Source organism: Daphnia pulicaria, chromosome 6 (genome assembly GCF_021234035.1).
Source record: "Daphnia pulicaria isolate SC F1-1A chromosome 6, SC_F0-13Bv2, whole genome shotgun sequence".
In the NCBI taxonomy this organism is placed as follows: domain Eukaryota; kingdom Metazoa; phylum Arthropoda; class Branchiopoda; order Diplostraca; family Daphniidae; genus Daphnia; species Daphnia pulicaria.
In genome coordinates, this window is record NC_060918.1 from 21,763,589 (window position 1) to 21,779,485 (window position 15,897).

At 39.9% G+C, this 15,897-nt stretch overlaps 1 protein-coding gene and 2 long non-coding RNA genes across 4 annotated transcripts; 2 read left to right on the plus strand and 1 right to left on the minus strand.

Annotated features, from left to right (window-relative positions):
• Window positions 1-85: 85 nt before the first annotated feature.
• Window positions 86-12,970, plus strand: LOC124342937. Its single transcript, XR_006918998.1, has 8 exons — window positions 86-239; window positions 313-431; window positions 8,308-8,400; window positions 11,376-11,491; window positions 11,577-11,974; window positions 12,037-12,318; window positions 12,692-12,866; window positions 12,931-12,970. It is a non-coding gene; the product is annotated as an uncharacterized LOC124342937 (long non-coding RNA).
• LOC124342581 (putative ankyrin repeat protein RF_0381) lies at window positions 443-4,379 on the minus strand. Of its 2 annotated transcripts, XR_006918914.1 has the most exons (3): window positions 4,199-4,379; window positions 699-3,742; window positions 443-633 (listed from the first exon to the last, which is right to left on the minus strand). XR_006918914.1 is itself a non-coding variant. In XM_046795589.1 (2 exons), exon 2 carries the CDS (start codon window positions 3,718-3,720, stop codon window positions 754-756), a length of 2,967 nt encoding a protein of 988 aa, XP_046651545.1. In that variant the 5' UTR covers window positions 3,721-3,742; window positions 4,199-4,379; the 3' UTR covers window positions 443-753. The 2 variants fall into 2 exon arrangements, 1 of the variants encoding a protein (XP_046651545.1); XM_046795589.1 differs by having other exon boundaries at window positions 443-3,742.
• Window positions 12,971-13,413: 443 nt separating the features above from the next.
• On the plus strand, window positions 13,414-14,828 carry LOC124342930. The gene is made up of 4 exons (XR_006918988.1): window positions 13,414-13,425; window positions 13,793-14,137; window positions 14,209-14,314; window positions 14,420-14,828. It is a non-coding gene; the product is annotated as an uncharacterized LOC124342930 (long non-coding RNA).
• Window positions 14,829-15,897: the final 1,069 nt, after the last annotated feature.

The window sequence follows — 15,897 nt, forward strand, 5'->3', positions numbered from 1 at the left end:
ACTTTCACTGACCACACCGAGATGGCGCGTGAGCAGCCGGAGTAGCAGACGAACTCTGACCGTAGCTGTCAGTTCTTAGTTGTCTGAGCTGTCAGTTCAGTTGTCCCAATGTCCCTGTCCGTACAGAGCTGCGTACAATCCGTAGTCTACAACACGTGTTTGTTTATCCTTTACGCTATCGTCCCATTGATTACTTTTTTAACTTCCTCGTTAAATCTGCACTGAAGAACAAAATCCCGGTAAAATTTCTTGTTTGAGAGTATCATTGTATCTACCGTGATAATCGTTTACTATTTATTTATTCAGCAAAAGGATGGATTTAATTTGCTCGACCTGGAAAAATGTGACACCATTGAGAAAAAGACGAGTAAAATTGGCGTCCGATTCATGAAGGACGGTTTAAACTGTTTAATTCGACATCAACATGAAAGGTAGGATGCAGTTTACACAGTAAATCTATTCTTTCTTCTTGTTATTGAAGTACAGTTGAAACTTTATCTTTCAATCATTCTTTGTCCGCTCTTCCTGCTCACCACCAGTTAGCCAGGCATGTTGATCAATGTCAAAGCCCAATTTGTAGGTACACAATGCCTCTGCGCGATCCGTTTGAAATTTGGAAACTTGTACACATCTAAAAACAACATACAAACTCGAAACTTTGATGATATTAAAATCGATCAGAAAAGTGTTCACCTTGTTGGTGCATGTGTCAGATTGCTTACCTCGTTATCCTGTCGGTCATTCACCTCTATTTTACCTTGTGAGTGACAGTTTACCGAATTCTTCTAGCAATTGAATTAAATCTTGCGATTTATAGTATGAGGCCAAGTCGAGGGCAGTTTTCCCATTTTTGTCTTTCGCGTTGATGTCCTCGGTTTTTTGTAGAATCATCTGGAACAAATCAATTGGAATTTCCGGCCATGCAACAGCAAAATGTAATGCTATAAGTTGATAATTGTTCTTGATGTTGACATCGACATTTTGATTGAGTAGTTCTCGGACTGCTGTTTCTGACTTGTTCATCAATGCCCATTGAAGAGCAGTACTCCCGTCTTTGACTTGATTGTTGATATTGTCTGTTTTGTTCAGAATTTCCCTGAACAAATCTAACGGAATTTCTGGCCATACAGCAGCAAAATGTAGTATCGACCCCATTCCAATATTCCTTATGTTAACGTCCACTATTTCTAGTAGCTTCTTTGCTGTACTTGTAGATTTGAATCGCACCGCCAAGTGTAAAGCAGTATTGCCGTCCTTGTCTTGCGCGTTGATGTTGGTTGATTTATTTAAAATTGACTGAAACAAATCATTTGGGATGTCCAGCCACCTAGAAGCAAGGTGTAGCCCTGTACGATGATTGTCATTCCCGACGTTGACGACGTCAACAGCCTCTTGTTTCAGTAGTTCTTGAACTGCATTTTCCGATTTTTTCGCTAGAGCACAGTGAAGCGGGGTGATCCCGTGTTTCGCCTTGGCGATTTTGTCAGTGGACTTTGTTAAGATTGTCTTAAACAAGTCGATTGGAATATTTGGCCACCGAGCGGCCCAATGAAGCGCTGTGAAATCATCGCTACCCTTGACATTGACGTTTATCACCTCAACAAAAGTGCCGTTCACATTTTTCTTATGCTCTAGCAGTTCCTTGACTTTAAGTTCAGATCTTTTCATCAACGCCATGATGAGTGCAGTGTTTCCATTATAGGTTACGTCGTTGATATCATTGGTCTTATCCATTATTAATCGAAAGAGTTTGGCAGGAATCATTTCCCACCAGTTAGCTGCTAAATGAATCGCCATTTCCTTATCGTTGTTTTTTATATTAACGTCCACATTTTTTAATTGTAAAAGTTGATAAGCTGAACCTTTCGATTGGTTTTGTAATGCCCAGTGAAGTGGTGTATCTCTTTTGTCGTCCTGTGCATTTGCATCGTCTGATTTGTCAAGAATTTCCTTGAACAAATCAACTGGCATGTCTGGCCACATTGCAGCATAGTGTAACGCTGTCCAACCGGCTTTATTCTTGACATTAACTTGTGAGTATTTCAGCAGTTCCTTCACTTTAGTTTCCGATTGATTGTATAATGCCACCATAAGAGGTGTGTCCCCTTCGTTGTCTTGCGCCGTAACATTATCACGATACCTGTCCAATATTTTCTGAAACAGTTTGGGCGAAATGTCGTTCCACATAACGGCACGATGAAGTGGTGTACAATCAATCGTATCTGTAGTGTTCCCTGCTTTGTACTTCAACAGCTGTTCTACTATTTGGTGTTTGCTTGTCATGTTCAACTCGCCCTGTAAGGCCAAGTGAATGGCGGCGTGTCCGTCTACTGTCTTGGCGTCGATATCTGCCCCTTTCTTTAATAGTAATTTCATTTTCTTCGGTGAGCATATTATAGTTGCCCAATGAAAGGCGTTGCATCCGTTTTTGTCGGCCTTGTCAACTTTTTCTCGAGGGATTTTTCCGAGGATATTTTTGAACGTTTCAATTGGGCAATTCAATTTGGTTATCAGATGAAGCGCCGTCTCTCCCATGTGATTGATTGCGTCAACGACTGGCATTGCAAATTTTTCCATTTCTTCGAGAATTTTCTTGGCTAATTTCCATTTCTCTCCGTATATCGCACAATGCAGGGCCGTGTCACCTGTTCCATTCACGCTGGTGATGTCAATTCCGTCGAAAGATAATTTGGGATCATTAAGTTCGTCTTGTGAATCTAAATATTGTAGAGCTATAAAGAAGACATTGCGGTGGAATAATTCCGATTGAACAGCGCCTTTCTCTGTTTTCAAATAATTTTTGACATCTTCCCTTGAAAAAGCTTCAGCCCACTCGAGCAGAGTGTAGCCCTGAGAGTCTATCTTATTTATTGATTCGCTGGTGTAGTTTGCCAAAATACTCTTGAATACGGGCATTTCTTCCTTCTCGACAATTGCGTGATAAAATGGAATCAGTTCATTTTGTAGAAAGGATTTGTATCTAATTGTATCCGCACTGACACCGAAGAGAGTTTGTTTTTCATTTGGAACTGACCCACTCGTTCCCGACGTCCATTTTTTCCTTTCGCCGTTGGCTTTCTCGAAAACGTAGGATGCGAATCTCTGGCAATTAGCGATAAAAAGGTGATAAGGAATGTCCAGTTGACTGCTAAACAGTAGAGATTCCAATAAATTTTCAAGGGATCGGTGGTTGCCTTCTGCCCTTTCCAGTTCTTCCACTGGCAAAAGTCGCGGTCCAATTTTTCCCTGGTTGACATCGAATGTTGTGTCTATGATGTCCGATTTATTGGGCGATTGTTGCAGAATTATGTACTTGCCATTCTTCTCGAGCGACCACCACATTTCACTGGACGGCGACGAGGGTATTTTATTCGTTGTGAAAACGACGTAGGCGTGAAACAACCCAGAACGGACTGGAACGACTGGAAATATTTGAAATAGAGGATTGGAGTAGACCCAGACGTTGTTGATAAAGTCTGGTAGAGAATCCTTCAAAATGTCCAGGTTAGACTGGCCGGAAACCTGTTTTTTATTGAGCGGGAATTCCAAATCCTTATCGCGAAAGTTGAGGCTATAGTCCAAGACATTGATTTTCAAGTCTAATTCGGATATTTCAGTGGTCACATCCTTTGCTTTATCCACATGTTGAACATAGAGCAACTTCCTGAGAAAGAGTTTTCCTGTTGGCAGGTCGCACGATGCAAAGGGTGCAAAGGACATGTCGATTGTTTTCCTTCTGAATCTGTTGGGTAGTAAACAAAATGCAGCAATTAATAATTTGCGATACTATGTGCACCTTTTAAACTTAATCATAGTAACATAAAGAGCACTGTTGTATGTAATCGGACTCGTATTGCCCACTCCATGCGTAGTATCTTTATTCAACCATCTATACTGGCTAGACGCGGGTGAATGCCTTTGGGGGCCGTATTTTATTACCAGCCAGCAGTAACAGTGAGATTTCATCAGTAAAAAGAACCCTTTCAGTTTGTCAACAGACTCTCAAAAAGGAAATGTCTAAATTCCAGAAAATGTTGAGCGTTTGTCCTTGAGTGTATTCAACAAGTGAAAAACCAACGCCGTTCTATATTCTTTTACTCTTAACACTAACTCTAAAACTTTTAAATGAATGCGCAATCATCTTGACTATGCGACATGTCAATTGGATAATTTTTTTTTTTTTTTGTTTTTCACTAACCTTTTAAACAATAGAAATCAAATCGCCGCATTACAAATAATTTTCGTGGATTATTTTCAAAGACGAACACTCTCGATCACTACAGTTTTTGTATTCGAATTCCCCAACTTGAACTGATTTGGGTGTGATGTTTTTAGAGCAGCCACTTGTGCAGCTTCTTTTCTTCTGTAAACGTCGAGCAACACTGCGGCTGACTACATGGCTAGTGATAAGCTGCTGCGTGAGTCATGCGGGACTGGCAAGAACGCTGGGGGCAATCTGGTTTTCAAACGATAAACGTAAAAAAGGGTTTTATTCATTTCTTTTAAACGCATCCGGCTGAGCTGTGCCGAACAGACACTTTCACTTTAAAATACAGAAAAATACGATAGAGATTATGAAATCGCCACATTATTTTGAAAATATTTATTAATTTCACGAAGTGATTTATTTTATTTGGGTATCGAATTATCTTGTGTAGATTGTTAGTTCATTGTATTCCAATTGAAGATTCAGCGATTTCACGTATCTCTGCTCACAGCAACGTCTGTTTGTTCTGACAGCGATCTGTTGCTTTGCATTTTCACAATTTCCAAATGATAAGTCGGAGATGGGTCGTCGATCTCTTTGGCCAGAACGTTTTCGCACGGTCCATTCATGTCCAAATAATCTGAGTTCGTCAACAACTCGATGTATTTTTCTATTTTCTCGGCCAGCTGAGAGAACGTTGGCCTTTCTTTCGGGTGCTTTTGCCAGCAGTTTCTCATCAGTTCTCCAAAGACATTGGGCGAATATTTCGGCTGTTTCATGCGATATCCATTTCGTAAATCTTCGATAAGGACTCTGCCATTCATGCCTATGTGAGGTGAGCAGAATAGGATAGCATCTAGGAAAAGTCGTACTTGTATTTCTTTTTCTCACCAGGATAGGGAACTTTGCCGAGGGAAAAGAATTCCCACAAAAGAATCCCGTAAGACCAGACATCCGATTGGCTGGAAAAAATGTGATCAGTCAGGGATTCGATTGCCGCATCCACTTGACTGGCAACAGCTCCTGTCATGTAGAATATTAGCTTAACAATAAATAACCATGAGAAGAACGAATCGATTTAATTACCCCTTCCTTCTTCTCGTAAATATAATCCTTCATTTTTCTCGACAAACCGAAATCGGATACCTTGACGACTCCGTGATCGGCCAAAAGAACATTGCGGGCGGCCAAATCGCCGTGTAGAACATGTATAAGGGATCGGGGAATTTAGATGAAATCTAATCTAGCAAATTGCGCCCGTCACCTTTTTGCTGGCCAAGAATTCCATCCCTCGAGCTATTTGCAACGACCAAGAAATTAAATCACTCGTTTTTATGCTGATGGTCTAACAATGCTCTCGGCTATGCTGGAAGAATGCAATCAAGATTTCCATATACTATGTAAGGGAGAGCTTGCTAGGAAATTCGAGTCGCGGCCTGTCCCATATATCCTTCAAGGTGAAGATGCAACATTACGTTTACGTTATAATAGGTCTAGGTTGTCTACGGTATGCTGATGTCCGTGCCCTACGGGTTCTGCCAGCGTGAAAAGCCAAATTGAGAAAGTGGTTTCGAGATTGTATAACAGTCTTGATTGGCTTGGTTGATAAAGCTTTCCCTTCTTCGAAATTTTGAATTCAAAAAAGTTCGGGCATCAGGAATCCAACAGTCGTCTAGGTGTAAATGAATAAAGTCTGCTCTTTGAAATGCTTAGGATGGAATTATCAAATTTGGAATTATTTGTTTCACGCAGCAATTGGGAATCTCTAAACGTCAGCAATAAAAATTGAATTATTTGTGCTGACAATTGAATTTCTGTAACTGATAGTTGATTCCGCTCAGTTTCCGGAGACCGGTTTTGTACTCAGAACCACGCTCTAAAAGAAAAAAGCACAAAACTCTTTGGAAATTTTCGACTGGGATACTGTTCTGATTTTAGAGTATCCTATATATGTACTAATGGTTAGAGATTTACTGTTATTCAGAGGTGTGATTTAATTATTTATATGTGTTCCGTGGTTTATGCAAAAACCCCGAACACCATTTGCAATTTGTCCATACAGCTTCTTCCTTATCTCGATTAGTCTGCTAAACAGAGTGCAGTACTACATTCAACGGGATGTAGTACGGGATGTAGTACTGGTTTTCACATTCTGTTCGGGTGGAAAAATTAATTTTGTAATTTGGTTTTAATTTTTAAATTGAATTTTTTATTGATTCTGCTCATCCAACATTCCTGCCTTAAAGACGTTATTATTCCATTCCAGTAAGTTTTCAATTAATCATGAGATTTCATTGCACAATACCATTTGATGAATGTCGCACAATGCAGTGGGATTTTCTTGTTTAGCCTTTTTCCATTTGTCTGTCGCCATTACATCGCCTGGGTGTTGCCGAAAGAACTGGATCGTTTTCTTCTTTAATTGCTTCGCCGGGTTGAGCAAATGGGCGTGCAAAAGAAGTTCTAAGCAACTCACGGGAGACATTTGACAAAGCAAATAATTTTCACATTCCAATTTCAGACGATCCAGCAGGTATTTATCAGCAGCGATGTAGAGGGCGGCGGCCATTGCTTCCATCGTTACTGAAGTCAAGCGTCCCGTGTAGATGAAGCGGAGAAGTTGGTGAAACACTTCCGGCTCGACATCTTCGATTACAATCTGATTGGTCAATTTCTCTTTCGTCGGGTGATTGAACATGGCAGCAAAGACTTGGCTTCTGGTCGCCAAAATGTACTTGTGAGCGGGGAATTCACGGCCGTGAACATTAATAGTCACGTCACTAAACGGCATTTCATCAAACATATTTTCAAATTCAGTAGCCAACTCTTTGCAGCAGTCAATTTCGAGAACTGGAGGATTAACCGGTGAATCGAGTTCTTTCATCACATGACACAGAATCTTACAGTAGAAGGTGAGACTGCCGTCCGATTGAAGACAATCGGATGCTTCAATGTCCTCTTTAGACAATCTGAAATGCATGTTTAAACCTGGTTTTGATTGAAGCACTTGCTGGTGAACCTTTTGCCCTCTCTTGTTAACAATGGAGATTTTCAGTAGAACAGGGTCTCCAATGTTTGCTGATTGTCCCGCGAAATTGTAGACTTTGTAGTAAAAGGCGTAGATTATTAACTCTGTACTCTCGACGAGAAGTGCTAATGTCCATTGACGTCCAGGAATTTCACTCGAAGAAAAGAAAGACGACTCCAACATCTCTTCCCAACCGTTTGTAGTATGCAGAAATGGCACTTGAACGTTCCATTGAAAATTCACTTTGACTAGTTCGTAACCACGGCGGAACCAATTAAAAGCTTCTTCCATTTTCACTTGGAATTAGGCAGCTAGAAATGTGAGATGAGCGTGGCAAATGTTGTTGACTTTACTAAATCTGGTAGTGAAATCTGAAATGAACTTGATGCTAAATGCCCATGAAACAAATCGATTTATATTCGAGAAGAAACGTAAACGTCGTTATGAACAGGGGCAGAGTAAGATTTTTATTCAGAAATACTTTTTGGTTCTCGATGACAACAACTGAAAATCCATACTGAAAAGGACTTTGCCCTTGACGAACAAAGGAACAACGTGTCCTAACTTTCAATTTGCCCATCAAGCTTCTTTAACGTACCGTCAGATGGATTACGCTACTACGTCGTCAGAATCGTCTGCATATCGGATTCACATGACATGGACATGGCAGCATTTTTACGTCAAAATGCTTAAAGAATAAAAAGATTCACATTCCATTTGCGGTCTTCTGGCATCAGGATTTTGGAAGTGCCTCTACTGTAATGGTATAAATCACTTTACAAGCATTGTAATTTGTAAATTTTGTTTGCTGTTGTAAATTTTGTAAAATTGGTTATCGAGTTTGAGCTTAATGTTAGCTTAATGTTAATGTTTGGAGATTAATGTTAGTGGTCTGCGTATCAGAAGAGGCAGGTGACTGCCAAGTGCCATCATCCAAAATATGTGATGCAATATTTCTTCATCTTACATGGTTTATGTTAGCCGTGTAAACCTTTCAGTTCTTCATTTTGTATTGTATGTCTATTGTATTATGCAAAGAGAAAAGAATTTAATGTTTAATTTTATGTTTTAGTGTGGCTGGTTTTGCTGCTTTGGAGCTGGTGAACTACAATTGTTTTCGTTCGCTGCTGAAGAGAGATAGATGCCTTTTACATTCAATCTTCAGGTTACAAATTTTATTTGTTTTTCATCATCCCCTCTACATTTTGCCAAAGGTTAAATCTATTGCCACGAAAATGTTTTCGTGACACGACAGGCTCGACTCACTATTGCAACGAAATCTGACGATATTGTTTCGTGTCAAATCAGAGCACTTTGTCTATTGCCACGAAAGCCTACTAGTCCTCTGTTTTCGTGACAATTTTTCGTCTGAAATGGCTATTGCCAAGACATTTCGTTGCAATAAACAAACCGTTGACTATTGCCACGAAAAAATAAATAACAACAGATAGATGGCGTACAAGTGGCAAAATTCATATTAATTGTGCCTGAGGCATGCAACTTGCAAGCACGCTATCCTTTTGAAAAGACCCTTCTTACAAAATCGTTGTAGCCTTATAGTAAAATGGCTACTGCCACGAAAATAAAAAAAACACGAAATATGCAGTTTCATTAATATCGTTTCATAGAAATAGAAATAAGTACCTCATTTGAAAAAAGAATTAAATTCGTTATTTCATAAAATCAGTTTTATTTTCAAAGACACAAATTATTAATTGATTACATAACGTTAGGTAACAAAACGCAGTTTTTCGAAACTTTTTATGCTATCTTAAACACTGCTTAAACAGTTTGGACTAATAAGTAATAACCTGACTCATTTTCTTTAAAATAATTAAGTCAATCGGAGATTCAAAATAACTTAGACAAAAAAATATTGCAGATGGGCTTATTTAGAAAAAAAAAGACCTTTTGATACTTGCCCATCTAGAATTCAAAGCTACTACTACAACTATAGAAAAAGGCACGTAGGGTGATCAGAATAAGAATTCTTGAAAAACATGAAATTACGGAAAAAATATAACACCAAGCCCAGTAAGCGAAAATTAGTGACACAGACATAGCCCAGCGCGATGTAGAAGGTATAAATCTTAGAGATTGATCCCTCCATATCAATTCTTGGAAGTAACGTAATTAGGTAACCTCTGGAGAGACTATCAATGTTAAGAAGGGCAAGGTCACCGGACACAGCAAAACAGGAGAGTAAAACCTCTTGCTGCGTCTTGAAAAAATGTTGGCGTATAGCAAAATATCTTTCTCTTTAATCTCTGCTGATTGAGTGAGACTGCAAAAAAAAACGTGTCGGTAATGAAAATCGAAAAAGTAGATTCAAGCACAAACTTGCTCTTGCTTTCCAGGAACCAGGTAGTGGCCGTAACGGAAAGCCGCGCCCTATAAAATTCCTTCAAAATGGAACTATTGACATTTTTATCGTAAACCCGGATGAAACATTTTTGAGGAGCAACAGGCCGAGCTATTGACCAATGAGGAGTCCCCTGATAAAGACGCTCGTCGCTTCAGTGCGGATTCAAATCGTTCAGATCCGCCGCAATTCGATTATGTTCACGCAAAATCACGGTTTGCGTGACGGCAATGTTCGGCGATAGGCTACATTCACTTGATTCGCCTGCATAAAATTGCCATTTAATTAAACTAAAACAAATTATTTTAATGATTACCACTTCACCTGCTTTAAAGCACCTCAATTCTGTCAAATTGTTCAGCCATCAACTCTGCTCAGATTTGAACTTTGATTATTTCCGAATTATTTCAAATATGGCGATGTAACGTAATTATTCAAAGCGAGATATAATAACGTTTTCGCAAATCTTTCGTTTAGAAAACTAAAAACATTAATAAGGTACACTTTCACCCACGCACATATTGAAATGAGTACAACGTTTGCCATAAAAAAAAGCCGTGTGTTCAATTTGGTGTGAAATCAGTTTAACGTCAAATTCTAGGTAAATATAATATACCAATAATGCTAGGCTTAAATGAAGGATATAATAATGACAATAATAACTTAGGTAAGCACCTAATTAGAAAATATCGAAAATATAAATTTTAAAAAATTTCGTGGCAATAGACAAACGCTTATTAAACGTAACGAAAGATGTCGAAGCATGTCGTAGCAAAAGACAAAACTAAAACAAATACCAAGAAAAGAGAGGGACGCTAGGCTTTCGTGGCAATAGACAATCTGTTGTTTATTGACAAGAAAACTATTTCGTGGTAATAGACTGTGAGGTCCGTCGCGTAACGAAAAAGCAGACGGAAAGTCGTGGCAATAGACTCAACCTTTGCCAAATTCAGGTTGTTGCAACCTTTAGCTGTTGTGATTGAAACTGGAAACTATTAACATGTTAGCTATTAATGTCATGTTATTAGAAAAGGGCAAGTTGTAAAATCTGAAACAATCTACATTTTACAGTTCAGTTAAAGTTACTTTGGTTGGTTGGTTTTTTTACCAAGCGTTACCATTTTGTCATTTACAAGTCATCAGGTCTGCTGCAATAATAACGTAAAACGAGTTAGGCCAGAGATTAACCAAAAGTACTGTGGAATTATGCCTTGAAAACGCTTTCCCTTTTTGAGATCGGTAGTTCGATTGATTTTCCGTCACTGTCAGAACTTTGTGTTAGTCAAATGGGGTGAAGTTTTGTTTGTCCTCCCCTAGTTGACGTCAAGCGTCTTGAAAGAGATTTGTCTTTTACTGAAAAAGAAATATCAATGTTAAAGTGAAATTAGATAAGTTGTAAATTCATGGTTGAGCGCCACCAGGAACTTCCCCCGTGGCCATGCCCATGCTCCCTTTTGGGTCCGTAGACCGAGGCGGGAAGTTAGTTCCTCATTTGAATTTCTTCTTTTAGCTGTTGCAAAACTCGGCAATCGCTAAGGTGTCAATGCCACTGTAGCTCAGTGATCCAAACATGCGTATGCAAATCATATTTGTGTAACATATTTGTGTGTCGTATCGAATTCGTATGTGTATTTGTGCACTTGTGCACAGGCTCTGTCACTGGCCTTCAAGTCCCGTACGCAATGACGTACTATACAATAGCAATGGTACCGAAAACCAATACGGAACCGTGTCATTGCCGTTCAGCCACCGAGAGATTAATTTACTTTCATATTTAGGTTACCATGAGAGCGGTCCACTCTCATGGTGGTTAAACTGGGGTCGGAGCTTCTAAGAAGGTGCATTCCCGAGTGGCGCCATCGTTCGTGGTGCATGGATCAGTGTCATTTTGAATGTAATTATATCAGTAATCGTGCGACTAGTTTACATTTTTCTTTACAATTTAATATTACTTTGGTCTCACAATTTACTTACAACAGGGGAATCAAAGCAGGATGGAGACTGTCGGTTCGTCTCTGTGTCATATCACGGCCACGGAGTTTTAGGATACATCCGCACTTGGGTGCAAGAACAACCCCCCCCCCCCCCCCTCGTAGGCCTTTTGGCTTTTGTTTCAGGCGTCGGCATCTATTACGCTGTCTAACGTCAAAGGCGGGTCAGAACAGCAAAAAGAAAAAGTGTGATGGTGACATGCCGTGCGGTCCGAATGTTGTAAACATTCGTGTTCGGGATGACCTGACGCGTTCTCTTCTCCGGTTGCCTTTGTAATCCTTGGACAAAAGGAAATTTCAACTGGGACAAAGGCACCCCTTGATAGACTTAGGACTACAAGCCTACAACACATCGTCCAGTCGTGTTCGAAGAATCCTTAAAAAAGGTAATGCTAGATACGACATAAAGCTTTTGCTTTCGCAGAAAATAATGTGAATTTGTTTGCAGCCAACGATCCTTTATATATCAGAGCCGAGTCCTTTCCGTCTACATTCGGTGTGAAGAGCAAAACCCGAATTTCAACCCATTTTACTGCTTAGCAACGAAAACAAAGCGAGTGTCAAAACATTGTTTTACTTGCGCATACTTTATTGTGGCAGAAACGCGTTGGTCATGTAACAGGGTGAAATTTTTTTTTCCCTTTTGTTCATGCAGCATCAAACGACACGCGATAGGTTCTAGCGGTAATCAACTATTCAAGATGGTAGACCTGTCAATGTAAAAGACAGGGTAAGGGTAGCTCCTGTAAATGTTATTCATTTTTGTTAAATAGCTGCTAGTAGGAGCTCATTGTTGATTTGCGGTTACAAAATGCATATAGCCCTAGAGTTCAGGTATTGTCAATCAATCATTTGATTTGCGTTTATGATACTCCTAAATCAGTTGTGGAAATACGATTCCCCCTGCTTCTCCTGGGTGGTTATTTAGGATCATTTAAGTTCATTTTTGAGTTATGCGTTGTGAACGTAGCGGACGAACTCTGACAGTCTATCGAGCTTTAGCAATTGCGTCTAATTTCTTATTTTATTCAACCGTTTTATGAGAAGCTTTGATTTGTATTTTTTTATATTAATAATTTACCTTGTTTATCTTTTTTTTTTAGATTTTCTTCTCCGACCGCAGGTGCAAGGATTATGTGTTTGAAACTTAGAAAAGTTTGCAGTAGAATATTTAAAAAAAAAAGCCGACTGTCTTTCAAACGGTTCGAAATGGAAGATTTATTCATTCACCGAAGAAACGAGTCAAATGACTCAAATGTCAAATGTGGTATTTTTAAAGTGACTAAAATTTAAGCCATTATCATTTATGATTTGATATTTATTTTGATATTGGTTTTTGTAGACCCATCCCCAGCAACGTTAACCTGCAGAAAGAAAAAGGCCGGTTTCTATGACCTTGACGCTCGAAGGTCACGGAGATCATTACGTAAAACGTGTCATGCAGTAGTGTAGAGGTTGGGTGAGAATGACACGTGTTGCTTCATTATCAAAAAGGTACAATAGCCGCAAGTGTAAGCTATTTGGTATTCATTTTGATATTGGTTATTGTAGACCCATCCCCGGCAAAGTCACCTGCAGAAGGAAAGGCCAGTTTGCATTTCAATCGAAGGTCATGGAGATCATTACGTAAAAGGTGTCAGGCATAGTGTAGAGGTTGGGTGAGAACGGGACGTTTTGCTTCATTATCAAAAAGGTAAAATAGCCATTAGGCTTAAGAGGAGGGGTGAGAAAAAATTGTATAAAAGGCGAGAGAAAATTTGACAGGGATCAGTCGAGTGAGCATCTCCGACACGGCAACAAATCCATATTTCGTCGTAATATCAGTTCGCAATCACGGGTAAATGTTCATTTTTATTTCGAGTCGTAAATCTATTCTATCTTGTTATTAGTTGTTGATACGACTAGTTACCTTCGAAAAATAATTTCCGATTGTTTATTGCACAGTTAATTATGGCATTGTGTTGCGGTTAGTGTTGTATCGTTGATGTCGACCACGAGAGAAAATCTTTCAAAAGGAAAGAGAAAAGGCAACAGAAGTCAATCGAGTGAGCATCTCCGACCCGGCAACAACTGCATTCTTCGTCGTATTACCAGGTCGCAATCACGGGTAAATAATCTGTATTTCTACATGGAATGTTGTATCAATTTCCATTTTTTCTATTTGATAATGTGTCCGTTAATGTTGAATATTTAATATTGTCTAGTTAACTATGCCGTCACGCTGCTATTTGTTGTTGTATCGTCGATGGCTGGGTCGACCACTGGTGTACCGACGTCTCCTGGATAAGGCGGATACCAAACCGCAACGCCACCGCCTTCTACACAACAACATACGCAACGACCAGTTACTACACCGAGGTCCCTAAGTATTGCACCAAGGCTTCAGATTATTACATCACAACTTATGCTGTCCTGAGCTAATACAACGAATCCCCGCAGTATTATTTTTCTTCCCCGAGCTACACTACCAAAGGGTCGATTACTACACCGAGGCTCCGAAGTACTACACCATCAAGGCACCGTAGTACTATAACCACCACTTATCATGGGTAAATATTCTGTTACGTGGAGTTTTATTATGCCAACTTACCAAATAAACAAATTATTTATTGTCTAGTAGTATGAGAGGAGAGAAAGGTGAAATAATTCAGCAGCCGAGTGAGCATCTCCGTTACAGCAACAGTAACTGCGTGCTCTATTTGTCATCAACTTCATTCTTCGTAAAGGTAAAATTTTTTCTATAGAGTACTGAATCAACTATACTTTTTTTCTATTTGTTAATACACCAGTACCATAATAGGATATTAATGTTAAAATTTATTAATTGCTAGTGAACTATGGCGTCGTGCTGCTGTTGGGTGTCGTATCGTTGATTGCTGGATCGACCAATGGTGTGCTGCTTTCTCCTGGGTTTGGCGGGCTTCAACAACAACATACGCAACAACCGGATACTACACTGAGGCCCCCAAGTGCTACTCCACAAAGGCTCCAGAGTATAACACCGTAACTTATGCCACCCAGTTTATGTTGGCCCGAGCTACTACGCAGAATCTCCGAAGTATTTTTCTTCCCCTAACTTCACAACCTTCACTACGCCGCCTCTTTACTAAACAACAACGTCAACACCAACATACTAACGAAGGCAGCGGAGTACTACACCACGAAGGCAGCGGAGTACTACACCACGAAGGCAGCGGAGTACTACACCACGAAGGCAGCGGAGTACTACACCACGAAGGCAGCGGAGTACTACACCACGAAGGCAGCGGAGTACTACACTACGAAGGCAGCGGAGTACTACACTACGAAGGCAGCGGAGTACTACACTACGAAGGCAGCGGAGTACTACACCACGAAGGCAGCGGAGTACTACACCACGAAGGCAGCGGAGTACTACACCACGAAGGCAGCGGAGTACTACACCATGGCTTCAGTTTACTTCACTACAACCTACGTTGCTCCAGAGTACTGCGACATGTGTCTTTTGGTGTTGGATTTCTTCAAGGCCAGTATGCCGAGTTGTAAATTGTTTTATGTTTGACTATTACTACATGTTTTTGTGGTTTGACGATGACGTTTCAAGGGCAAAATAAGAAAAATACTTGTAACTGTTGATTTTTTCAAATCTAATGACCTCTGCATATTGAAATTGAGATTTGAAATTGGAAAAATATATTGTTACAATTCCTAAACAAAACTTAGTATTAATTTAGAAACAATGAACACAAAACTTAAAGAATTGTGTTATATTGTCCCACCTCCACCCACAATTCCACCACATTTTACAGTCACATACATACATACACATATACATACACTAAGTTAACCCATTGGCTGCCACGCCATACAACCCGCAGATTGTACTCTACTTTTCTACGCGCCACGTCAGAAGGATCCATGACCAAGTAGGACTTGCCATTGCTGACAAGCCCGTGCTGAAAAGGGGGAACTATGTGCATTGCCTTATAACAGGCTTGCCTTGCGGCAAATTTTGGGCTTGGCGACTCTCCGACCCCGCGGCATGAAAACCACGAGGCCGAACAGCGCGGCCCGTGCGAAGAAGCTAGGGGAAAACAAAGGCGTGGCAGACAACGGGTTAACTAACACAAACGAACACATATTACCAACAACAAATGATGATCCGCGCTGACACTTTGGAGATACCGGCGACGTTATGGTGTCCATCTTCTCGAAATTTCCTCTGCATTACCTGAATAAAGAGAAAACAATTCTTATTTACTGACATGCCAATAAAAGTTACATAATACAGAAAGAACAATAATCAGGTTTTCTAGCTCAAAGATTTAAA

Bases quoted from the DNA above. Each gene is read 5' to 3' on its own strand.
- LOC124342581 (XM_046795589.1), bottom strand. From the start codon at position 3,720: ATGTCCTTTGCACCCTTTGCATCGTGCGACCTGCCAACAGGAAAACTC.